At 41.7% G+C, this 27367-nt stretch overlaps 1 protein-coding gene across 4 annotated transcripts in view; it reads right to left on the bottom strand.

The window, feature by feature from the left end:
* DOCK11 (dedicator of cytokinesis 11) overlaps nt 1–27367 on the bottom strand; it is a 194327-nt gene that overhangs the window by 80698 nt on the left and 86262 nt on the right. For 3 of the 4 annotated variants that reach the window (XM_049704674.1, XM_049704675.1, XM_049704672.1), the window contains exons 21-29: nt 18505–18626; nt 17805–17891; nt 16354–16443; nt 9961–10079; nt 7854–7923; nt 7647–7772; nt 6634–6705; nt 5590–5736; nt 2169–2252 (exon numbers count right to left, since the gene is read on the bottom strand). In XM_049704674.1, coding sequence (XP_049560631.1) covers nt 2169–2252; nt 5590–5736; nt 6634–6705; nt 7647–7772; nt 7854–7923; nt 9961–10079; nt 16354–16443; nt 17805–17891; nt 18505–18626 — 917 coding nt within the window. The remainder of the gene's footprint in view (nt 1–2168; nt 2253–5589; nt 5737–6633; nt 6706–7646; nt 7773–7853; nt 7924–9960; nt 10080–16353; nt 16444–17804; nt 17892–18504; nt 18627–27367) is intronic. The other variant, XM_049704673.1, reaches the window with a different exon arrangement.

Below are 27367 nucleotides of genomic sequence, written 5' to 3'. Positions count from 1 at the left end.
ACTCCATTTTGAGTTAATTTTTGTGTTATGATGTAAGAGAGCGGTCTAGTTTCATTCTTTTACATGTGGCTGTCTAGTTTTCCCAACACCTTTCATTGAAGAGACTGTCTTTTCTCCACTGTATGTGCTTTGCTCCTTTGTTGTAACTTATTGTTCATATACGTATGGGTTTATTTCTGGGCTCTCAGTTTTGTTCTGCTCATCTGTGTATCTGTTTTTATGCCAGTCCCATACTGTTTTGATTATGATAGCTTTGTAGTATAGTTTGAAATCAGGGCGCATGATACCTCCAATTCTGTTCTTTCTCAGATTGTTTTGGCTATTCAGGATCTTTTGTGGTTTCACACAAAATTTTAGAATTATTCGTTCTAGTTCTGTGAAATATACCACTGGAATTTTGATAGGGAATACACTGAATCTGTAGATTGTTTTGGGTTGTATGAACATTTTAACAATATTAATTCTTCCAATCCATGATTATGGAATATTTCCATTTATTTGTGGCTTCTTCAGTTTCTTTCATCAGTGTCTTATAGTTTTCAGTGTACAGGTCTTTCACCTCCTTGGTTAAATTTATTCCTAGGTATTTTATTCTTTTTGATGCAATTGTAAGTGGGATTGTTTTCTTAATTTCGCTGATAGTTTGTTATTAGTGTATAGAAATACCACAGATTCCTATATGTTGATTTTGTATCATACAACATTACTGAATTCATTTATTAGTTCTAACAGAGTTTTGGTGTAGTCTTTAGGGTTTTCTGTATGTATTATCATGTCATCTGCAAATAGCGACAGTTTTACTTCTTCCTTTCCAATTTGGATGCCTTTTCTTTCTTTTTCTTGCCTAATTTCTGTGGGCATCCTTGTCTTGTTCCTGATCTTTTTTTTTTTTTTGGGCTGCGTTGGATCTTTGTTGCTGCGCGCGGGCTTTCTCTAGTTGCAGCGAGCAGGCGCTACTCTTCGTTGTGGTGCACGGGCTTCTCATTGCTTCTCTTGTTGTGGAGCACGGGCTCTAGGCACACGGGCTTCAGTAGTCGTGGCACGCGGGCTTAGTTGCTCCACGGCATGTGGAATCTTCCTGGACCAGGGATCGGACCCATGTCCCCTGCATTGGCAGGCAGATTCTTAACTACTGTGCCACCAGGGAAGCCCCTTGTTCCTGATCTTAGAGGAAAAGCTTTCAGTTTTTCACTGTTGGGTATGATGTTAGCTATGGGTTTGTCATGTATGGACTTTATTATGTTAAGGTATGTTCCCTCTATACCCACTGTTGAGAGGTTTTATCATAAATGGATGTCATATTTTAGCAAATGCTTCTTCTGCATCTATTGAGATGACCATATGATTTTTATCCTTCATTTTATTAATGTGATGAATCGGGTTGACTGATTTGTGGATGTTGACCCATCCTTGTATCCCTGGAATAAATCCCACTTGATCATGTTGTAGGACACTTTTAATGTACTGTTGAATTCAGTCTGCTAATGTTTTGTTGAGGATTTTTGCGTCTATGTTCATCAAAGATATTGGCCTGTGATTTTCTGTTTTGTGGTGTGGGAAATTAGACCTTGAAACAAACATTTCCTACATGATAAGACTGTGCCTTCTGTGCCAACCTGTTCAGCAGTGTGCAAACCATGTGATTTATGGTGAACATCTGCTTTCCTGTCCTTTCCAAGACTCTGGAAATTTTGACCAGCCCCAAATACATAACTAGCCCCCAACAAAACCCCTAAACCCTGAGTCTCAAATGGGCTTCCCTAAAGAGAAATGTTGCACACATGTGGCTCAATTTTCACTGCTGGAGAGAGGATGTGCTCTATGTGACCCTTCACAGGAGGGAGGGCACTCAGGAAGCCTACACGTAGATTGCCAAGGACTCCACTTGATGTCTTTTCCCCTTATTGATCCAACTGAGCATCCTCTTTGTGTCACTGTAATGAATCTTAGCCATGAGTACGTCCTGTGAGTCATTCTAGTGAACCATCAAACACGGGGTAGTATTGGGGACCCCCAAAACACTATCCATTATTCCCTGCTTTGAGGTATAACTCTAGTCAAAGCACCTAAATGAAAACAGCAGTTCCAAATCCTCCAGAGGAGAATGTCACCATTGTTCTCACACTCTGATGTCTGACACCCACTGCAGTTATGTCCTTATAACTTACCTTAGGATCTTTGGGGCTGAATCCAGATATATAGTCATTTATCAAATTGAAAACAAATCCTCTATCCATTAGTGTCAGACAGCGCTATATGAACCAAATCAAAATGAACAGTTAGTTACATAATTCTAAAGGTCTGTCAAGTTTTTAAAATTCAAAAAATTTTAAATTTTTTCACAATAAGGGGATGACATTCTCACTTTTACAGATAATAGAAAAACTTTCAGAGATTTAGGTGACCTTAAAGAGATAAAGGGGGACTTCCCTGGTGGCACAATGGTTAAGAATCTGCCTGCCAGTGCAGGGGACACGGGTTCGATCCCTGGTCCGGGAAGATCCCCCATGCTGCGGAGCAATTAAGCCCGTGTGCCACAACTACTGAGCCTGCACTCTGAGAGCCCGCAAGTCACAATTACTGAGCCAGCGTGCCACAACTACTGAAGCCTGCACGCCTAGAGCCCGTGCTCCGCAACGAGAAGCCACCGCAATGAGAAGCATGCACACCGCAACTAGAGAGAGCCTGAGCCCAGCAATGAAGACCCAATGCAGCCAAAAATAAATAAATAAAATAAATAAATTTATTTTTTAAAAAAAGAGAGAGATAAAGGGCAAATGACTTATCATTGGAATTGGGACTCAACTGTATAATTTTCAAACTAAGATACAGACACACATATATATACACACACAAATACATGTATACATATATATACACATATATGTATATAAACATATATACGCATATATATTGATATGTAATCTATTAGCTATACTGCCTCATTTTGGTTAACTCTCAAAGCTCAAAGTGAACTGGAGGGTGGTTAGCGGGGCTTGCCTATGTGAACATTTCAGGCCAAAAGTGAAGTTTTTCTCTGGGCCCTGTGAAGTCTTGGCCTACAAAACATTCTTCCTCTGTGACAACCCTACTAGTTGTTCATATTTTCCTGCTATCACTCTCCTGGTTAAGGCTATCATTACCTTGCAACAGCACAACTGCAGTTATCCTCCAAACCTGTCTTCCTGCCACTAATCTTTCCATCCAACTGCTTCCAGATTAATCTCTAAGTCCTAGCCCTCATCATGTCACCTTTCTTCCCCAAAGCTTTCAACAGTTCCCTATTGCCTCTAATATAATTTCAAACTCCTTAGCTTGGCATTCAAGGGCACTCACAATCTTGTCCCAACCTACTTTTCCAGTTTTATCTCCCAATACAGCTCATCTACTTATCACCCACTCAAGATGCACTGTGCATTCCCACCTCTGGGTCTCTGCTCATGCCAAGTCTAGCTAGCAATTCTATCACTGCTTCTACATAATCCTGCCCATTCTTCAATGATGAAGCCCATTTTCATTAACCACCTTGGTCTACAGGGCCCTTTAAACGCTTTATACTAGCTTGTATTTTCCTTATTATTTTCCTGTTTTCACCTAGAGAGGACAATAGGAACGATCTCTTTTTCTTATGTTCTCCATGGTACCTACAGTAACCCTGTGAAATAGAAGGAACTCAATATTTGATTAATCAGCCATTTGTATCTCACTTCTCATCCCTCCTTTCAACTTCCACTGCCTCATCATCTCTCACCTGGATTAATGAGGTAGGCTTATATTTATCTGTTCATCCAAAAACATTTTGAGGATCTACTGTGTTTGAAACAATGCATTACATTCTAGAGAAATACAAAGGTGAATAAGATATGGTCTTTAGTCTTGTCTAATGGTAAAGACAAATAAACAAACAAACAATTAAAATACAGCACAATAAAAAGTTATACAAGTATGTAAAGGACGGGTAAACAACAGAAGGGGTGATCAGCCCTGTGTGGGAAGGTCAGGAAAGAGTTGAGCCTAAAAGATGAATGGACTCTGCCAGGCAGACAGGGGGGAAAGACTGGTCTTCTAACTGGTTGCCTTGACTCTGGCTTTTTCCTCACCTCTTCCAAAATCTCTGGTATATAGACAGCTCCATGGCATATAGCTCCGAATCTAAATCCCTTAGCCTGACATTCAAGGCCTTTCATCATCTGGCATCAGATGGTCTTTCCAGCTCTACCTCCACACATCCTGAACTCTGCACAATGACTTTCTTGCTCCTCCCCGAACAATTCTTGAATGCATGTATCTCATCTTTGCTCATGGATCCTCTACCTGAAACACCCTCAACCCTGTCTTGGGGAACTATTCTTCTAGTCTCTGTTCCTACTACCTGGTCCTAATCCCTCCCTTTCTTGTTTTCCGATTGTATTTTGTTTGTATTTTCAGTACAGCAGTCATCACACTTGATCTTGTACATGTATTGGAATATAATTACAGAGATAGCCTCTCACATCTTTGGATTCTCACATAGAAGACAAATGTTTGTTGACTTGAATGAGGTAAATACTGCTATTAAATCGACTATGTTCTATTCCGTTTACACAGCAAACTTTAAACTCCATGGAAGAAATGGAGATTTTATATTTCAAATAGTCTCATCTTTACTTTAAAAAGATATGTGGATGTTTGGTTTTTAATACACAAAAGGGCTCATGTAATAGTGTTAAAACTTTGTTTTAATTCTGGTAAACAGAGGTCTTACATCAGAAAATCATGCTCTGGAGATCTGAAACCTAGTTGTGAATTTTTAATAAGAAAACAAGGGTATGTGAGATACTAAAACTGCTTGGGTGGATTACTGACTATGAGGTTCTTAAGATAAGGTTGAGACATGATGAAAGGCTGTGAGAAGATGGGGAGTGGAGAGAAGTAAAAACTAAGTGCCTTACAAACCCATGCCCCTTCTCTGCAGCAAATCAAATATTATTATTACCCACTTTCTAGAACAATCGCATTCCAGCACTGCCCTTTACATACGGAGAATAACAAAATACAACAATGAGAAACGTGCTATCTTTCATAAATATAGGAGTTTCTGACATCTCTCAAAATAGTCTCACTGACCAAAATCAACAATTTTCATTTACATGTATTAGCAACAAGTAGATGGTGATTATATTAGCAATGTGTAGACTGTGCCTTTAGTTCAAGAGTTACAAACTCAGAGGCCAACAGGGTCAGAGAAGCTATTTAAATGTATAAAGAGTGTCGGGGTATATTAAGGAGTGGTGGGGTTTGTGGCAACCTAGAAAGTACATGCCCCACCTAAAGGCATTCAAATTAATATTTCTGAGAAACACCATGTAAAACCAGCAAGACGTGCCTTCTGGTTAAGCCACCTATGTGGGACCTCTGATTTAATTAATTAACCATTGCGGGTGGGGGATCAAACATGGCTGTTTAACTGAATTGATGGATTAATTCAGTCAAAAGTTTCTCCAGCAGCCTAGCTGAGTCTCTAGAAAGTAGGTAATTTTTTTCTTTGGCTTCAAAGACCATATTGGTGAAGAATAATTCCTTACCATGTGCTGGCTGCCTTTAACTCACCTTCAGGAAGCTAGCCAAACTATAATTGATGTTTCTGGACTCGTCAGGAATCTCTGCATAGCGAATAGTCACGTGAGGAATTATTGCAAGAAGCAATGAATGTAAGACATGATGATATGCCTCAGAAAATCTCTGGCCTCTGGGAAGCTTAAATTAAATAGGCATAGAAAAAAGAGTTGCAAAAGATCTAAATCAATTGCTGTTTTTATTTTCAGACACATTCTGTATAAAAATGTGTTTTTAACTGGAGTTTTTCTCCCAACTTAAAAATGACATGGCTAGTTCAGTGTATACTTTAGATCATTATAGGAACTATCTGGACATCTAATACCATAACTGACTGAAATCATGAACAAGAGTAGGTCATTCTGACCCAGCTTTGGAATCATGTTCCTGAGATACAGACACATCCGTTTGTTCATTCCATGTTTTTCCTGACACACAAAGTATACATGTATCCATGCATCTCAATTTTAGTAAACCTGCTCCGTGAAGTTTCTGATAAAAATGCTAAGTATGAGGTGAATATTTTTTACTTCACAAATCTTAGCTTTCAAGTCCTATAGCTAAGAAAATTTCTTTGTACTTTCGAAAGAGTTCAAAAACATGACTAAATGTATACAGCACATGCCAGGAGCACATGTATTATTACATAAAGTGTTTTTAACTTTGTACATGCCTTCGACCTTTCTAAGAGAATGGTTCTTTCTTATTTGGTACTTGTTCTTCTTCCAAATGAATGTTCTGACATAGACATTTTAAAACCACAAGACAAAGGGAAAGCTTCAAAGATAATGCATTTAACATGGCAAATACCTCGCAGGAAACTATGTGGAAGAGTCTCTGACGATCAGACTTTGAAAACATATGAACTGTCAGATTTTTGCAATACATCCATTGTTTTTTTGCTTGTTTTAAGCAAAATTGAAAAAGCTAAGGGCTAAGAGTCCTTAAAATATAAAAGAGGATTTGCATGTCACGGCTACCTGTGAATAAGATTAGCCTTCTTTGTCTATGTTAAATATTATTCTTGAGCCTACTTACCTTAATTTTATTCTCTTCCAACAAGTATGTGGCCATAGACTTTGCAATAATTTCAAAGAAAAACCATGAGTACTAAAATAAACAAATAAATACAAATCAATCTTTAATAGTTACCCAAATCCTTGAAGCTTAGCAGAGGTTGACGAATCACTATGGATTTTGTCTCTGAACTTTAGTAACATTTTAAAGTGATCGCAATTGTCCAAGTCCCACAGGATACCTTCAAATTGTGTTGGCAAAAAGGTAGTAGTGTACCTTAGGGCTGGCTGGTGATGTACAAAGGCTGTTTGGTGGGAATGTTTAACTCAGTGGGGAGGGGTGTTTTATCACTGACACTGCTTTGAGTTGCCTACATGTGGTGATAAGAGCAAACCAACTTTTAGTTTACTTTAGTATTGCTTTTAGATTCTCTATAGACAGTGAATTGTATTATGGCCTACACCCAGTGGGGGACCCAACCCTGCCCTTGGTACAACACTGGGGCCAACCCAAGTAGCAGAGGTGTTTGTGTAAGTGTAATTTGAAGGGTACAGAGAAGCCTCAAGCAGATACATCCTAAAATACCCAAAACTGAAATTCTACCATTATTAACAGGAATAGTAAAAACATGACAATAATAAGAGCCACCATTTGAGTGCCTACTATGTGCCAGAAACAACACGTTAAATGTTTTGCTTATATTTTAGAAGTGAGGAAGTGGAGGCTCAGGACTGCTAAGTAACAGGCTCCGGGTCACAGAACTATTATGCAGTGAATAGAGGATTCTAGCCCAGGTCTATCTCCTCCAAAATTCTTCCTATTACACATTCGACTGTGGGCAGGATGGGGTGGGAAGGGTGAAGGGAATGAAGGAGGTTCTGTGGAGAACTTGGGGGAAAAGGATGTGTAGGTAAAGTGGTGAGGAAAAGGAAAGTCACACGAGGAAACGATGAAAGACTAGAAGTGAAATGGGAGGGTATCAAACAAGCATATCTCTGGCTGCTTTTCTTGCCTGCCGTGTCCTGTGCCCTTACCTTTAGCAGTTTGTTTATTGCTAAAAAGTCTGCAGACTGTTTCAATACCGCTATCATCGTAGTAGCCAGAGTTTCATGTATCAGCTGGGCCTGAGGAGTACTGGGTTTTTCAGGTCGGAAGCTATACTACAATCAAAGAAAACGAGCTGTGAGACAAAATTCTCTCAGAAGACAAGCTGCTCAGAAAGAAAGCTTTACTCCACAAACCTTTATGAAGGATCTTAAATAATTATCCAAGCCTTCTTCATGGCACTTTGATACGATATGTAAGAGAACCCTGAAACAACATTCACAAAAGTCAGCATGTCAGGCTACAATTAACCACTACAGTTTGATTGTTCGATAAAACCATCATACTTAACCCTAAAAATACCTAATACTGCCTGAATAATTAAAGGTGAGGTGACCGCATTAAATGTCATCTTAGTTTGGGTCTAACAGAGATTTCAGCATCTAACACACTCAGGGTCTTGTAAAATATGTTTCCTGGTTCAAAAGACGGATATTCTATTTTGGCAACCCAGATATTTCATCTCCTTTCTAAACCACATTTGAAGTATGGTCATAACTACCATATAGTAAAAAAAAAAAAAAAAAAAAAAAAAAAAAAAAAAACCACCTTCAGTAAGGTAAATATTGAAATCCACTCTAGTGAGAATAAAAGGAAAAGAATAGAAAAAAAATGTTAAGCATGACAACAGATTGGGGAAAAGGGAAGGGAGAGACAGAGCAGGTATAATGATATGAACTAAAATTGGAAGTAAACCTAAGATTCATAGAAAGTTTTAAAATTATGAGACCAGCAGTGGTTCTCCAACTTTAGCGTGCCTCAGAAACACCTGGAGGGTACAGTGCTCACCCCTCTCCCAGAGTTTCTGATTTTTTAGGTCTGGGGTGAAGTTTAATGATTAGCATTTTTAATAAGCTCCTAGGTGATATTGATGCTGCTGGTCTGGGAACCACATTTTCAGAACAACTGGGCTAGAATAATGCTTTTTAAATTTGCAACCAGACTATGCCCAGCAGCAGAGAAGAGCAAACAGTATGGAGGTGTGTGGCGCTTCAGCCCTGAGGCTCCAGAGAGGCTCAACAGAAGTGGCAACAGCAGAAGCAGCAAAGCCAGAAAGAGCCAGCACTGAGCTCACAATTTTTTGGAAAACTCCTGTTTTAATTTCAAAATTCAGGTGCATTTTGCATCCTACTCTACAATATATCCTTGTTTGTTTTCATATAAAAAGAACACTCCGGGCTTCCCTGGTGGCGCAGTGGTTGAGAGTCCGCCTGCCGATGCAGGGGATACGGGTTTGTGCCCCGGTCCAGGAAGATCCCACATGCTGCGGAGCGGCTGGGCCCGTGAGCCATGGCTGCTGAGCCTGCGCGTCCGGAGCCTGTGCTCCGCAACAGGAGAGGTCACAGCAGTGAGAGGCCCGCGTAACGCAAAAAAAAAAAACCAAAAAAAAAAAAAAAAGAACACTCCATTATTCTTTCGAGTACAATTTGATGGCCTAGGGCCACTCTGTCCAATGTGAGAGCCACTAGTCACAAGTGGCGATTAAATGAATTAAAATTAACTACGATTAACACTTCAGTTCCTGGGCTTCCCTGGTGGCGCAGTGGTTGAGAGTCCGCATGCCGATGCAGGGGACGCGGGTTCGTGCCCTGGTCCGGGAGGATCCCACATGCCGCGGAGCGGCTGGGCCCTTGAGCCATGGCCGCTGGGCCTGCGCGTCTGGAGCCTGTGCTCCGCAACGGGAGAGGCCACAGCGGTGAGAGGCCCGCGTACCGCAAAGAAAAAAAAAACAAAAAAAAACTTCAGTTCCTCAGTTACACTAGCCACATTTCAAGTGCTCAACAGCTAAATGTGGCTAATGGCCACCATATTGGAAAGCACAGGTATAGAACATTTCCACGACTGGAGAAAGTTCTATTGGACAAGACTGGTCAAGGGCAACGGTTCTCAAACTCCCTTGCATTAGGGAATCATCAGGGAAACTTAAAAAAAAAAATACTGATGCTGAGTTCCACCTTCAGAGATTCTGATTTAATTGGTATGAAGTATCGTCTGGGAACAGACATTTTTAAAAGCTTCTAACATGCAGCAGCTTTAGAACCTCTGGTTGAGGAAGTTTATCCTATGGTTTCTGGTATCACCTGTCCCTGGGGATATAAGTCCCCTGGTCTGAGAAGTATGAAACTAGAGAAAACTGATATTAGATTTCTGACTTTGGGGTTCTCATTTGGAAGATAAATTTATATTTCACATGAAGAAATGCAAAAGGAAACAAAAGTTGCTTCTTGGTATTATGAAACTCACATGGTGCAGTTGATAGGCACGTCATCTTCATGGGTCATATTTGTGAGGACTCGGAAGAGTTGCATAAGAATTACAGGCAGAAACTGTATCATGACTTGGATCTCCATGGCATGCAAACACTAAAATAAGTCATTATTAGTTATGAAAATAAACCAAAATATGATATAACTTGCAAAGGTGAAACAACAAAAAATTAAGTAATGAAAACTACATTCACTAGAATATAAGCTCACTTTAAACACGAGCTTCAGGGGATAGGGGACTTTGTCAGTTACTTTAGCCACATCTCTATTTTGGCACTCAGATTCTGTTAGTTCATTTAATATTAAATGCTCTATTGAAGATAAGTATAACTGGGATCAACAGGTTTTGGAATAAAGACAACAGACTCTTGGTAAACCAACACTCAATCGGGGCGAGGAGCAGGCATGTTTGGAGGTAATGGAGACGGGCCTACCAGCCCCCAAGTTCGTGTGTTTTACAGGGGCAAGTGGGCCATTACTTTGTGGCGAGAAGTTACGTGGGATTCAATAAAGTGTGTTTCTATATATAATTGGCTTTACACTAGCACCATCCACAAGCTGAGGCAGTTCTGCATTCTAACATCTCACAATACATTTCTTCAAAGTGCTAACACTCATCTCTACTGATCAGTATCTTGACATCAAAAAGAAGAAATATGGGGCTTCCCTGGTGGCGCAGTGGTTGAGAGTCCGCCTGCTGATGCAGGGGACGCGGGTTCATGCCCCGGTCCAGGAAGATCCCACATGCCGCGGAGCGGCTGGGCCTGTAAGCCATGGCCGCTGAGCCTGCGCGTCCGGAGCCTGTGCTCCGCAACGGGAGAGGCCACAACAGTGAGAGGCCCGTGTACCAAAAAAAAAAAAAACAAAAAAACAAAAAAACAAACAAAAAAAAGAAGAAATATGTCCGTGTATACATAGAAATGATACAAGCAGCTAAATATGTAAAATGTCTTCCTTCTTACTTCCCTTCTCTCCGCATTCATTTATTCACTCATTCACTCACTCAATCATTTAGTCAACTGGCCAACCAAAAAAACCTCACTGAGCATCTTCTACACCAATTCAATATTTAGTGCCCTGGGAAATACAGACACGGGTAAAACAAGTCTCTGTACTAAGGAACTCAGCATTTACCTTTCATAGCTTCCCTTACTCTTGCTCTATGTTGCCATCCTTACTCTCAGCATCCCTTTTCAGGCTTTTCTCATCTATATTTGAATCATCTCAACAGTGACCTCTGAGATTTCCGGGCAGCCTCTCTTCAATCGGATGCATAAGGCAAGAAACTGAGCTCAGGGAACCCATGGTCTATCCTTCAGGTTTTCCCTTCCTTTTGCCCTCTCTCTTCTATCCTTACAGCCATCGCCCTTTTTCAGAACTCTAACCTATAACCAAAATAGTCTAATAATTTTCTAGTAGGTCTATGTACACTTTCTCCTCACTCCCAATATGTCTCTCATTTCCAAAACTTAATCCTCCTCGAATAGGGGTTACATCAGGCCACCTTGTGCCACCAACAAGATTCTTTTGATGCTTCCCCATGACCTAGGACAGTGGTTCTCAACCAGAGACCATGTGGCACAACCCAACCCCAACGTCCGGTCACAATTGGCGGTGTGTGTGTGTGTGTGTGTGTGTGTGTGTGTGTGTGTGTGCGTGTGTGTGTGCTACTGACATCTAGTGGATAGGCCAGAGATGCTTCTAAACACCCTCCAGTGAACAGGACAGCCCTTTACAACAAAGACTTATCCTGCCCCAAATGTCAATAGTGCCAAGTTTGAGAAACTCTGACCCAGGTATTAAGTCTAAGTTACTTAAGACCCAGCTTACACTCTTAACCTTAACACTCGTCATTCTTCACGAGGCCACACTGGTGTCTCGACTGCTCCTTGAATATATCAATGCACTGCTACCTTTGTTCACACTTTGTAGCCAAATCCTCGCCACCCTTCCCAGTCAAGTTCAAACCCCAGTTCAGTGAAGCCATTCATTCACTCATTCAACAAAGGCATACTGAATGAACTTTCAATTGCCAAGCACATCAAAAAAAAAACATGGTTCCTACCATCAAGAAGTTCACAGACTATGGGGGGAAAACACATGGAACTAAATCACTGCGATACAAACACTAAACAGTAAAACAGCGGTATATACAAGGCGTACAGAGGAAGAAGCAGCCGAGTCTGCCAGTGAGGAGGGAATGTCATATGAGGCTTCAGAAAGGAGGAAGGTTCAAGGATCGTAAGTAGGATCACATCAAGTAGAAAAGAGAGACGGACCTTCCATGCAGAAGTGATCTCCCTGCACCAGTACTGTTCCTCTAGAATTTATTCTCCACACAGCAGCCAGAGGGTTCTTTTGGAAAGGCAAATTCCACAATGTCATTTCCCTCTGTTACAAACAAAACCAACCACCACGAACAAAAGGTTGTGAAGGGCTCCCCGTCCTACATGTACCCTGCCTATCACTCCCCACTCATCTGCGGCCGTCCTCCTGCTTTGCTGCTCAATGTGCTCTAGCTACGTTGTCTTTGCTTTTCTTCTTTCCACACATCCCACTGCAAAGTGTTTACACCTGCTGCAATAGTCTGTCATCCTTTTACACAGCTTTATCACCTATGGCTGTCTTCCTCCCATCAGCTTCTTTTCAGCTTGAAATGGTGTCATCTCCTAGACAGGCCTTCCCTGACAAGTCCATCCTGACTGCACTCCTGGTCATGCTAGAGCCCATTAACCTGTTCTATTTTCTTCACAGCACTCATCCCTATGTAATGTGACTTACTTATTTATAATCTCTCTACCCCAACTAGAGTAGGTATGTTGTCTAACTCGTTCCCATTATAGTCCCAGCATCCAGTACAATATGTGACCCATAGTAGGTGCTCAATAAATATTTGAGGGATGACTGAATAAATGAATAAAGTAAGGAACCAAAGGGATAAAGATGGGAACCCTCTAGTCTCAGTGGTTCCTCAGTTTTGTGAACTCTTAGCATTTATACCCTGTATCACGCATTTGACATTTAACTACCTATTGCTTTGGACTATCACTTGTACTACTGACTTATATTGTCATTTGACTTAAGTGGATCCTGTCTCTCTGACTGGTTGTAAGATCCCTACAGACAATGAGCCTAAGTTATTCTTCTCTGCAAGCCCCACAGCATCTAGGAAAATACTGAACACATAACAAGGGCTCAACATGTAGATGGTTAAATGAAGTGATGAAACACTGTCATTTACAAGGACAACAGGTAGCAAGGTTTGATAGAAAGAAAACAGGACTAGGAGTCAAGAGACACATCAAGAGACAGGCTTGGCTCAGCTCTGCTAGTAACCAGAATGACCACAGGCAAATCACTCTCCTCGGGCCTCAGTTTCCTCATCTGTAAAACAAAATCGCTAAAGATCCCTTTCAGCGCTAACACTCCATACAGGAGCTCTTTCTATAATCACATGGCATTTCATTCACTGCCACTAGAGGGCAAGCATAGGTCACATAAATATCAGAAATTCCACACCCTTAAAAACGCAAATATGAGTACTTTCTTTTTCCTCCATTCTAAGAATACCAGTATAGGAAAACAGTGTTCTGTTCAATTCTGTTAAAACTTTTACAAAGCTTCCCCACTGGAAGAAAAAGCCAATGATCTCAACAGACAATGCACTCATACGTAGAGCGGGAGTTCTAGACATTACCCAAGAAAAGGATTCGAAGTTAGACGACTACTATACTTCTTAATGATAATTAAGAATCGTAGCCACCATTTATCGGCTACCTCCCTGACTCTACCCTTCCAACAATATATTTTCGGTACGGTAGGCAGAATGATACTTTAAAACCAAAGTCACATCATATTAGGAGGCCTGACCTGACCAGCAACCCAGCCACCTTTCCAATGTGAGGGCCTATCATTCTGTGTGCCAGATACACTGGAACTCTGGCTGTTCCTTGAGCACACCAAGCAAGCTCCTCAGGGCCTCTGCCCTTGCTATTCCCAGCTCTCCCCCAGAATTCCACATAGCTGGCACCCTCCTTTCCTTTAGGTCTCTGTCAAACATCACTTTACTGGAGAGCTCTTCTCTGACACTTTATCTAAAAGAGGGACTCCTTATCACTCCTACTCTCCTGCACTATGTTTTGGTTTTCTTTATAGCACTTATCACCACCTGACATGACATACACAGTCGGCCCTCCGTATCCACACGTTCCGCATCTGTGGATACGGAAAGCTGACTGCAAGGGACTTGAGCATCTTTGGACTTTGGTATCTATGGAGGGTCCTGGAACCAATCCCCCGAGGATACAGAGGGACCACTGTGTGTGGGTGTGGGTGTGGGTGTGTGTGCACGCGCGCACGCGTATGCATTTGTTTATGTGTTTATTGTCCATCTGTCTCCACAACAAAGTAAGCTCCTTGAAAACAGGGATATTGTTTGTTTTTTTCATTTATCCTCCCAATGTTTAGAATGAAGCCTGGCCCGTAGGATGCACTCAAGAAAAAAGTGTGGAATGAATGAATACTATAGAGCAGATGCCTTATCTCACTGCGGCCTGTAACCACCCTACAAGTGGGTAGTTCTGTTTTGTTTTTTAACATCTTTATTGGAGCATAATTGCTTTACAATGGTGTGTTAAGTTTCTGCTGTATAACAAAGGGAATCAGCTATACATATACATCTATCCCCATATCTCCTCCCTCTTGCGTCTCCCTCCCACCCTCCCTATCCCACCCCTCTAGGTGGTCACAAAGCACCGAGCTGATCTACCTTTGCTATGCGGTTGCTTCCCACTAGCTAGCTATTTTATATTTGGTAGTGTATATATGTCCATGCCACTCTCTCACTTCGTCCCAGCTTACCCTTCCCCCTCCCCGTGTCCTCAAGTCCATTCTCTAGTAGGTCTGCATCTTTATTCCCGTCTTGCCCCTAGGTTCTTCATGACCATTTTTTCTTTTTTTTTTTTTAGATTCCATATATATGTCTTAGCATACGGTATTTGTTTTTCTCTTTCTGACTTACTTCACTCTGTATGACAGTCTCTAGGTCCATCCACCTCACTACAAATAACACAATTTCGTTTCTTTTATGGCTGAGTAATATTCCACTGTATATATGTGCCACATCTTCTTTATCCATTCATCTGTCGATGGACACTTAGGTTGCTTCCATGTCCTGGCTATTGTAAATAGAGCTGCAATGAACATTGTGGTCCATGACTCTTTTTGAATTATGGTTTTCTCAGGGCATATGCCCAGTAGTGGGACTGCTGGGTTGTACGGTAGTTCTATGTTTAGTTGTTTGAGGAACCTCCATACTGTTCTCCATAGTGGCTGTATCAATTCACATTCCCACCAACAGTGCAAGAGGGTTCCCTTTTCTCCACATCCTCTCCAGCATTTATTGTTTGTAGAGTTTTTGATGATGGCCATTCTGACTGGTGTTAGGTGATACCTCACTGTAGTTTTGATTTGCATTTCTCTCATGACTACAAGTAGGTTTTTATCTTTATGTGAGAGAAGAAGAAACAAAGGCTTGGAGAAGTTAAGTAAGTTGGTCAAGGTCAATCACAGAGCTAATAAGTGACAGACCTGGGACACAAATTCAGTTTGTGATTCCAGAACCCATACGTGTATTACCTCATGTCATAGTACCTCTCTGAAAGAAATGAACCTTTTCATTTCCTGAGAATATCATTCACTATTAACATATGCCTAAAGGGAAATCCTGTAGAGGCTTCATTTAAAATAAAAATGCCTCAGACTGGCCATGGCTGATCTACTGAAAAGAAAAGTCACTGTTAGCTGGGTTCCATGACGTGTGCCCTGTCCCACCCCATTAGGGAATAAATGGAGTCTTGGATTCTCAATACATTTGATAAAATATGGCGTTACTTATGACTCCCTCCTATGCAACATGCAGAAACTAGGTTCTCTTTTTTTAGCTGACCCTTCTGATAATCTTTCACCGATGAACACAGGAATCATTTCACATTTCATTCCAAGCAAAAGTGACTCCATTTCTCCTGGCCCTTTCCCCCAAGCTTTCTCCACCTTTACCTGGCCATCGGCAAGATGAGAAAAGGCCCGGAAAAATCAATTTATGGAACTGAAATAAACATTTTCATGAGATTTTCAAAAATACGTCAACGAATTCTGGCTAAAACATTTTCTTCCTAATGTAGCAATTCTGCGGTCTGCTTCTAAACAGCCCCTTGATGGAAAAGCACATAATAGAAAGTGTTCTCTTGAGGATACACGGCCAAAGGTATTTTTAAAGGGTTCGTTTGATTTTTTTTCCCCCACGTCAAAAAATGTGGCAACCGAACGACATGAAAAACAAACCTTTCACAGAAAGCTACTGTTCATTTACCTTTAAATATTTAATGAGCTCCCCTGGAACTTCTTTTGAGCCTGACTGAATCAGCTGGCAATGATGGAAGAATTTGTGCACATGTAGATCCTGGAAAAGAGATGGACACAGCCATATGAAATTTGATTCATTTTTTATTTTTTAACATCTTTATTGGAGTATAATTGCTCTACAATGGTGTGTTAGTTTCTGCTGTACAACAAAGTGAATCAGCTGTACGTATACATACATCCCCATATCTCCTCCCTCTTGCGTCTCCCTCCCTCCCACCTGCAAAGCACAGGCTCCGCCCCCGCACCACACCCCACCACCCCGGAACCTTGGAAACCTGTTTCCCTGGGTCTTCTAATGGCCAGACTCAGCACCTGCAGCTACCAACATGCATGTTCCTAAATGAGTCCCACAGTCCTCTCGACCGTCACACAAAGCAGCAAAACCAGGCACATTCAGCATGTACCTAAGCACGCCGGGTAGGTCACCATTTATGCCCAAGTAGTCACACATTTGTTTAATCTCTTTTTTGGCTAGTGTAGCCTCTGAAGTTGGGCTGCTTCTATATTTTAATGAAACGAGCAGGAAGAGAGGTCTGAATTGACAGGTGAAGAAAACGTAGCAGCAGGGAGTCACCAGAACAAGTCCCAGGCATTCAGTGCCCAATGTACCCTGGCCCTGCACCGGTCAGCGTCCAGCTGTCCTGTATGGAATCTACAGATATTGAATTTGTGGACGGCATGGACTGTATCAGGAACCAGAATCATGAAATTCGGATTCTGACCTGCTTCCTCTAATTATTACCTGTGTGACCTCGGGTAAATCATCTAACCCGAGCGAGCCTCGGTTTCTTTTCCTCTAAAACGATGAAGTGGGCAGGGGGAATTGAGAGGGACCTTGTAGGCCACACCAAAGAGTGTGGACTTCACCTTCTCCATCCGTGATTTTTCAAACTGTGCTTGAGGCATCTCACAGATACTTGATCCTAATTTCATGGATGCCGAGGCTAAGAGCAAACTGTAGTAGCCAGCCATGATCCACTGACTGCAAATTTCTGTGTTCAACTCTAGTCTAACCATGAGAAAAATGTCAGACAAATCCCAACAGAGGGGCATCCTACAAAATACCAGTAGTCCTGAAAACTGACAAGGTGACCAAAAACAATGAAAGTCTCGGAACTTGTCACCGCCAAGAAGAGCCTAAGGAGATATGACAACTAAATGTAACACGCTATACTGGATAGAATCCTGAAACAGAAAAGGGGCATTAATAGGTAAAAGGATTTGGTAATTTGAGAAGAATTTTTAACTTTGAGCTATTATTAAGAATGATGTTACTACTAATGAGAAAGTCTTTCAGGCCACAACTTCTCTAAGGCTGTAGAATTGAATATAGTCTAATTTTAATCCAGAAATATAGTCAAGTATTAAAACTGACAAAATTCAGGTGATGCAACTTACTTGAGTATAAATGGTAGACTCCAAGTGACTTTTAATCTTCAACAAAGGCTTTGCACCATCTACCCACTTAATATCCACATTAGACTGCTGTGAAGAGAAAATACACACATGAGTTTCTGTACCATAGCAATGGATAGATGAGCAACATATAACGCCTTTATGCATTTCAACATTTTCTTTCAGAAACAAATGTGATCGTTTTGCACATAGGGAATTATTGGAGAAAATAACATGCCTTTAGAATAAATGTATCCTAAACCATTTTGAATTTCCAATCCTTTGCAGGCTGATACTTTTCCAAATGACAATAAAAATTACTAAATAAATGAATTCTTTTCATGACGCACAAAATCGAAGTCCCATTTTAAAAATCGTTATCAGAATCAACAGACGTGAGGTTACTTTGTCAACCTATTATACAAGCTTCTCAACACTCATTTTCTATACTTATCTTCGTCGTGGACCAGCACCGGCCCTCAAACCACACTCTGAGTAGCCATCAACCAGACCAAACTATCGACTATGCCAATGGTATTCTACTTTTTAAACATTTCATCATATACGTATAACTGAATCACTTTGCTGGACAGCAGAAATTAACACGATGCTGTAAATCAACTGTACTTCAATACAGTTTTTTAAAAAGAGGGGGAAAAACACTTCATCATGATTACTTCAACAAATACAGATATTTTCCTACCCTTCTTGATTCGGCATCATTCAGGTTCAAGTAGCCTGGGGGAAGATTAGCGGAAACTGGCAGCTGCTGCTCAAACGTGATGATTCTACCATCCTTCAGCAAAGGTACCCAGGCAAAGCCAACTGCCAAGACAATAAACAACCATGAGAAACGAAATCGCAAATGCACTTAGCTACACCAATGTCTGCTCACTGGGGAGCAGGGCAGGTCTGTATGTGGGAGTCCAGGTGTTGGGCATCCGAGTACTGGGGAAGGAACAACGAGTTTGTATCGCTTCCTAATCCTAGCCTGACCACTAACAGGTTATTCATGCTACCTCCTTGACTATAATGATGGAAACAACAACACACAGCTCTTCTATCAGAGTGACTGAGAGACCAAAGTGAGCTAATATACCAAAACACTTGAAAACTTTTAAAGTGCATCAATTTCATCATCTTGACACAGTGGGGGAGAATTTTTGGTAGACTTATGTTTTAAACGATTCAGATGTCTCTCGTCCATCCTTACAGAGTCTCATATCTGAGACAACAATCACCATTGCTGCTTCCAGCAACCCTAGGGTAAGCAAGGGACTGCAGAAAATTAAGGTCACAAGTCAACGTTACATTCCATACTTATACAAGGCAGTATCTATCTGGGCAGTTTTCCTGATTACAGAAGGAAGAGCGGTAGTAGGAGAATGCAGCCAGGGCACAGTGCTTACAACTGCAATCCACTGAGAGATTTTCCTCCCAGTCTCTACATTTCTTAACAGTTCTACCCCAAAGAGCCTCTTGGCTTCCTATTAGAAAACTCATCATGTTCTAGCTAAAAAAGCCAGAGCCATCTGTGTTGCTCAAGTCAAGCGATGTCAGTATTTCCATTATAGAGATTACTCTGGGCTTCAAGTGTTTATATAACTCAGCTATAAAAAAGCTTGCTCTGGACTGAGCTCTGGCATACGAGAGAGGGTGTTGGCTGGAGAGTACTTTTGAAAGCCATTGCTTTCTGATGTTTTGAAATACTTTGCGTGAGTGCGTGTGTGTGTGTGTGTGTGTGTGCACGCGTGCGTGTGTTTACACTGTGAGCACAGAAGTCAACACAAATCTGGTTAGAATGTTTTCATTCGCGTGTTTAATTTGGCAAATGCTTTAATTCTTAAAGAGATTAATATGTTGCTTTCTCTAAGCAGACTGAAAGGCTCTCTCAGATGCTGAAACATGCCTGAAGGGCATCTGACTAGTACAACTTCAGAAATGCTCTACCCAGAGATCTTCTTTTAGAAAAAGCAGAGGAAAGTAACATGAGCAGAAAAACCATGCAAAAGGACTCTGTCAAAGTAGTTAAACTGAAAATTAGACACATGACAAAAGGTTTCCAGTCCAGAAAGTAGGAAAAGGAAAATATAGTTCTTCTTCTTAGGCAACATTTTTTTTTCCTTATAGAAATTCTTACTGAGATATAATAAAGATGCCATACCATTCATCTACTGAATATTTAAAGTATATAATTCAATGGTTCTTAGTATATTCACAGAGCTGTGCATCTATTGCCACTATCTAATTCCAGAACTTTTTCATCACCCCAAAAAGGAACTCCATAACCCCTTAGAAGTCACACCCTACTTTCCCTTCTTCCAGTCCCGGCCAACCACTGATCTCCTTTCTGTCTCTGTGGAATTGCTTAGGCAACATTTTGCACTGTGAATCAATCAGGGCGTGGCCAAGGGTGTCTTGCAGTCAAAACTCATCTAGCACACTTGGAAGCTATCAAGGTACAATGTCAAGCACAAGCCATCTGGCTCAAAGATGTGAAGCCACTTAAAGGATGGACAGTTAAAAGTGATGGGTGGTGGGGAGGGAGGGATAAATTAGGAGTTTGGGATTAACAGATACACACTACTCTACATAAAATAAACAACTAGGACCTACTGTATAGCACAGGGAACTAACTATATTCAATATCTTGTAATAACCTATAATGGAAAAGAATCTGAAAATGAATATATATAAATAGGTGTATATACTGAATCACTTTGCTGTACACCTGAAACATTGTAAATCAACTATACTTCAAATAATTTTTTAATATATTTTTTAAAAAAGTGATGAGTGGCACATAGAACCACCATCTCACACTCCACGAAGCATCCTGCCCAATCTGTCTAGGATTTGGATAAGGAAATAGTCATTTGTTGCTCAGGAGGTGCACTGTTATAGGTTCTTATCATTCTGCCAGATTTCTTCTCAAACTGCAAGGTCCCTACCCTGAATGAACTGCAATTTCTATGGGGATCTAGAAGAGGACCACCCTATCCACAAAGGGAACTTCCTAATATTCAGTCCTGCTGTGGGCCGGGCATCACTCAGATGTCTCACTAGCACCTCAAACTCAACATCAGTCAAAACCTACCATCCCTACCCACAATTCTGCTACCTGGCAATACCTTCTTTCCAGTTTCGAAACTTTAGTGCTAACTTTGAATTACCTCTCTAGTAGCCAATCACTTGCCAGGTTCAGTATATTCCTCTGCAATTCTCTTTTCCTCCACCCCACCCCCCCACGTTACAGCCATAGTGCGGCCCCCTTTCTCTCCTGGACTTCAGAAATAGCCCCCTAACTGGTGTTTCCTCCTTCCTTCCTTCTTCCTGCTCCAACTCACCTCACCCATTATATTGCTGCCTGATTAGATTTCCTGCAAAACAGCTCTTACTGGTGTTTACAACCCTCCAGTATTTCCTTATTGGTAACAGAATAAAATCAAACCCACAACTTGGCATTCAGGGCTTTCCACCATCTGATGCTTCCTTTCCAACCTGGCGTCCTATGATTCCCTCCCCAGTACCCTGTGCTTTGATCCTGTTGAATTACTTGTGGTTCCCTGTCCAGACCCCTCAATACTCTGCCTCTGTACCAGCTGTTCCTTCATCCTGGAATCCTCTACCTTCCTACCATCACTGCATTATCAAACTCTACCCTGCCCTTTAAGGCCTCACCCAAACACCATGTCCTCCTGGAACCCTTACCTAATTCCCAGCCACTTGGCTCTCCACCAGCTGAAGTAATAACTCGCTCTTCTCTGACATCACATAGCGCCATTTTCTAGGTAACTACTACTTTCTGTCTTGTGTTATAAATGTCTACATAGGTCTCATTTCCCCTACTAGATCATGTGCTCACTGAAGATGAGATCTATGCTTGGTTCTCCACTGTATTCTCCATAGTACCTCCTATAATATCTTGTACATAATACATACGCAGACATATTTGCTGAGTGAACGAACAAACGAACAAATTTAAGATTGGTCCAGGGACTTCCCTGGTGGTGCAATGGTTAAGAATCCGCCTGCCAGTGCAGGGGACATGGGTTCGCTCCCTGGTCCGGGAAGATCCCACATGCCGCGGAGCAACTAAGCCCATGTGCCATAGCTACTGAGCCTGGGCTCTAGAGCCCGTGCTACGCAACAAGAGAAGCCACCGCAGTGAGAAGCCCGTGCACCACAACAGAGTAGCCCCCACTCGCCGCAACTAGACGAAGCCTGCAGGCAACGAAGACCCAATGCAGCCAAAAATAAATAACAGGAGCTTCAAGATGGCGGAAGAGTAAGACGTGGAGATCACCTTCCTCCCCACAGATACATAATACATCTACATGTGCAACAACGCCTACAGAAAACCTACTGAACGCTGGCAGAAGACCCCAAACCTCCCAAAAGGCAAGAAACTCGCCATGTACCTGGGTAGGGCAAAAGAAAAAACAAAGACAATAGGGACGGGACCTGCAACAGGGGGAGGGAGCTGTGAAGGAGGAAAGGTTTCCACACACTAGGAAGCTCCTTCGCTGGCGGAGACTGCAGGTGGCGGAGGTGGGGAGCTTGGGAGCCGCGGAGGAGAGCGCAGCAACAGGGGTGCAGAGGGAAAAACGGAGAGATTCCCGCACAGAGGTCGGTGGAGACCTGCACTTACCAGCCCGAGAGGCTTGCCTGCTCACGTGCCCGCGTGGGTGGGGGCTGGGAGCTGAGGCTCGGGCTTCCGGCGGGGCGCCGGGAGAGGACTGGGGTTGGCGGAGTGAACACAGCCTGAGGGGCGGTAGTGCGCCACGGCTGGCCGGGAGGGAGTCCGGGAAAAGGTCTGGACCTGCCGAAGAGGCAAGAGACTTTTTCTTGCCTCTTTGCTTCCTGCTGCGTGAGGAGAGGAGATTCAGAGCGCCGCTTAAAGTAGCTCCAGAGACAGGGGCGAGCCACAACATCAGCGCGGACCCCAGAGCCGGGCATGAGACGCTAAGGCTGCTACTGCAGCCACCACGAAGCCCGTGTGCGAGCACAGGTCACTCTCCCCACCTCCCCTCCCGGGAGCTTCTGCAGCCCGCCACTGCCAGGGTCCCGGGATCCAGGGACAACTTCCCCGGCAGAACGCACGGCGCGCCTGAGGCTGGTGCAACGTCACGCCGGCCTCTGCCGCCGCAGGCTCCCCCCCCCCCACCCCCACCGCCCCCCCGCACTCTGTGCCCCTCCCTCCCCCCGGCCTCAGTGAACCAGAGCCCCCGAATCAGCGGCTCCTTTAACCCCGTCCTGTCTGGGCGGGAACAGATGCCTCAGGCGACCTACACGCAGAGGCGGGGCCAAATCCAAAACTGAACCCCGGCAGCTGTGCGAACAAAGAAGACAAAGGGAAATCTCTCCCAGCAGTTTCAGGAGCAGCGGATTAAAGCTCCACAATCAACTTGATGCACCCTGCATCTGTGGAATACCTGAATAGACAACGAGTCATCCCAAATTGAGGAGGCGGGCTTTGGGAGCAATGATATATATTTTTTTTCTCTTTTCGTGACTGTGTATGTGTATGATTCTGTGTGTGATTTTGTCTGTATAGCTTTGCTCTTACCATTTGTCCTAGGGTTCTGTCTCTTTTTTTTGTTTTTTTTTAGTATAGTTTTTATCGCTTGCTATCATTGGTGGATTTGTTTTTTGGTTTGGTAACTCTCTTCTTTCTTTTTTTTATTACTTTTTAAAATTTTTTTAATAATTATTTTTTATTTAAAAACTTTTACTTTATCTTCTGCTTGCTTTCTTTCTTTTTTTTCTGCCTTTTACTCTGAGCTGTGTGGATGACAGGCTCTTGGTGCTCCAGCCAGGTGTCAGGTCTGTGCCTCTGAGGTGGGAGAGCCAAGTTCAGGACATTGGTCCACAAGAGACCTCCCAGCTCCACATAATATCAAATGGTGAAAACTAACACACCATTGTAAAGCAATTATACCCCAATAAAGATGTTAAAAAAAAATCAAACAGCAAAAATCACCCAGAGATCTCCATCTCAACACCAGCACCCAGCTCCACTCAATGACCAGCAAGGTACAGTGCAGGCCACCCTATGCCAAACAACTAGAAAGACAGGAACACAACCCCATCCATTAGCACAGAGGCTGCCTAAAATTATAATAAGGCCACAGACACCCCAAAACACACCACCTGATGTGGACCTGCCCACGAGAAAGACAAGATCCAGCCTCATCCACCAGAACACAGGCACTAGTCCCCTCCAGCAGGAAGCCCACACAACCCACTGAACCAACCTTAGCCACTGGGGACAGACACCAAAAACAATGGGAACTATGAACCTGCAGCCTGCGAAAAGGAGAACCCAAACACAGTAAGTTAAGCAAAATGAGAAGACAGAAAAACACACAGCAGATGAAGGAGCAAGATAAAAACCCACCACACCTAACAAATGAAGAGGAAATAGGCAGTCTACCTGAAAAAGAATTCAGAATAATGATAGTAAAGATGACCCCAAATCTTGGAGACAGAAGGGACAAAATACAAGAAACTTTAAACAAGGACCTAGAAGAAGTAAAGAGCAAACAAACACTGATGAACAACACAATAAATGAAAATAAAAATTCTCTGGAAGGGATCAATAACAGAATAACTGAGGCAGAAGAATGGATAAGTGACCTGGAAGGTAAAATAGTGGAAATAATTACTGCAGAGCAGAATAAAGAAAAAAAATGAAAAGAATTGAGGACAGTCTCAGAAACCATTGGGACAACATTAAACGCACCAACATTCGAATTATAGGGGTCCCAGAAGAAGAACAGAAAATGAAAGGGACGGAGAAAATATTTGAAGAGATTACAGTTGAAAACTTCCCTAATATGGGAAAGCAAATAGTTAATCAAGTCCAGGAAGCACAGAGAGTCCCATACAGGATAAATCCAAGGAGAAACACACCAAGACACATATTAATCAAACTATCAAAAATTAAATACAGAGAAAAATATTAAAAGCAGCAAGGGAAAAACAACAAATAACACACAAGGGAATCCCCATCAGGTTAACTGCTGATCTTTCAACAGAAACTCTACAAGCCAGAAGGGACTGGCAGGACATATTTAAAGTGATGAAGGAGAAAAACCTGCAACCAAGATTACTCTACCCAGCAAGGATCTCATTCAGATTTGACAGAGAAATTAAAACCTTTACAGACAAACAAAAGCTAAGAGAATTCAGCACCACCAAACCAGCTCTACAACAAATGAGAAGGAACTTCTCTAGGCAGGAAACACAAGAGAAGGAAAAGACCTACAATAACAAACCCAAAACAATTAAGAAAATGGGAATAGGAACATACATATCGATAATTACCTCAAATGTAAATGGATTAAATGCTCCAACCAAAAGACACAGACTGGCCGAATGGATACAAAAACAAGACCCGTATATATGCTGTCTACAAGAGACCCACTTCAGACCTAGGGACACATACAGACTGAAAGTGAGGGGACAGAAAAAGATATTCCATGAAATGGAAATCAAAAGAAAGCTGGAGTAGCAATTCTCATATCACACAAAATAGACTTTAAAACAAAGAATACTAAAAAGGCAAAGAAGGACACTACATAATGATCAAGGGATCGATCCAAGAAGAAGATATAACAATTGTAAATATTTATGCACCCAACATAGGAGCACCTCGATACACGAGGCAAATACTAACAGCCATAAAAGGGGAAATCGACAGTAACACAACCATAGTAGGGGACTTTAACACCCCACCTTCACCAATGGACAGATCATCCAAAATGAAAATAAATAAGGAAACACAAGCTTTAAATGATACATTAAACAAGATGGACTTAACTGGTATTTATAGGACATTCCATCCAAAAACAACAGAATACACATTCTTCTCAAGTGCTCATGGAACATTCTCCAGGATAGATCATATCTTGGGTCACAAATCAAGCCCTGGTAAATTTAAGAAAACTGAAATCGTATCAAGTATCTTTTCCGACCACAACGCTATGAGACTAAATATCAGGAAAAAATCTGTAAACAATACAAACACATGGAGGCTAAACAATACACTACTTAATAACCAAGAGATCACTGAAGAAATCAAAGAGGAAATCAAAAAATACCTAGAAACAAATGACAATGAAAACACGACAACCCAAAACCTATGGGATGCAGCAAAAGCAGTTCTAAGAGGGAAGTTTATAGCAACAGAATCCTACATCAAGAAACAAGAAACATCTCATATAAACAACCTAACCTTACACCTAAAGCAATTAGAGAAAGAAGAACAAAAGAACCCCAAAGTTAGCAGAAGGAAAGAAATCATAAAGATCAGATCAGAAATAAATGAAATAAATGATCAGAAATAAATGAAAAAGAAATGAAGGAAACGATGGCAAAGATCAATAAAAATAAAAGCTGGTTCTTTGAGAAGATAAACAAAATTGATAAACCACTAGCCAGACTCATCAGGAAAAAAAGGGAGAAGTAACAACTGACACTGCAGAAATACACAGGATCATGAGATCTCTCAGGATCATGAGAGATTACTAAAGCAACTATATGCCAATAAAATGGACAACCTGGAAGAAATGGACAAATTCTTAGAAATGCACAACCTTCCAAGACTGAACCAGGAAGAAACAGAAAATATGAACAGACCAATCACAAGCACTAAAATTGAAACTGTGATTAAAAATCTTCCAGCAAACAAAAGCCCAGGACCACATGGCTTCACAGGCGAATTCTTCCAAACATTTAGAGAAAAGCTAACACCTATCCTTCTCAAACTCTTCCAAAATAGAGCAGAGGGAGGAACACTCCCAAACTCATTCTACAAGGCCACCATCACCCTGATACCAAAACCAGACAAAGATGTCACAAACAAAGAAAACTACAGGCCAATATCGCTGATGAACAAAGATGCAAAAATCCTCAACAAAATACTAGCAAACAGAATCCAACAGCACATTAAAAGGATCATACACCATGATCAAGTGGGGTTTATCCCAGGAATGCAAGGATTCTTCAATATACGCAAATCAATCAATGTGATACACCATATTAACAAACTGAAGAAGAAAAACCATATGATCATCTCAATAGATGCAGAAAAAGCTTTCGACAAAATTCAACACCCATTTATGATAAAAACCCTCCAGAAAGCAGGCAGAGAGGGAACCTACCTCGACATAATAAAGGCCATATATCACAAACCCACAGCCAACATTGTTCTCAATGGTGAAAAACTGAAACCATTGCCTATAAGATCAGGAACAAGACAAGGTTGTCCACTCTCACCACTATTATTCAACATAGTTCTGGAAGTTTTAGCCACAGCAATCAGAGAAGAAAAAAAGAAATAAAAGGAATCCAAATCGGAAAAGAAGAAGCAAAGCTGTCACTGTTTGCAGATGACATGGTACTATACACAGAGAATCCTAAACATGCCACCAGAAAACTACTAGAGCTAATCAATGAATTTGGTAAAGTAGCAGGATACAAAATTAATGCACAGAACTCTCTGGCATTCTTATACACTAATGATGAGAAATCTGAAAGAGAAATTAAGAAAACACTCCCAT

Source organism: Orcinus orca, chromosome X (genome assembly GCF_937001465.1).
Source record: "Orcinus orca chromosome X, mOrcOrc1.1, whole genome shotgun sequence".
NCBI classification, from domain to species: Eukaryota; Metazoa; Chordata; class Mammalia; order Artiodactyla; family Delphinidae; genus Orcinus; species Orcinus orca.
Note: the sequence above shows the minus strand (reverse complement) of the source record. Positions and strands in the feature narration are given on the sequence as shown.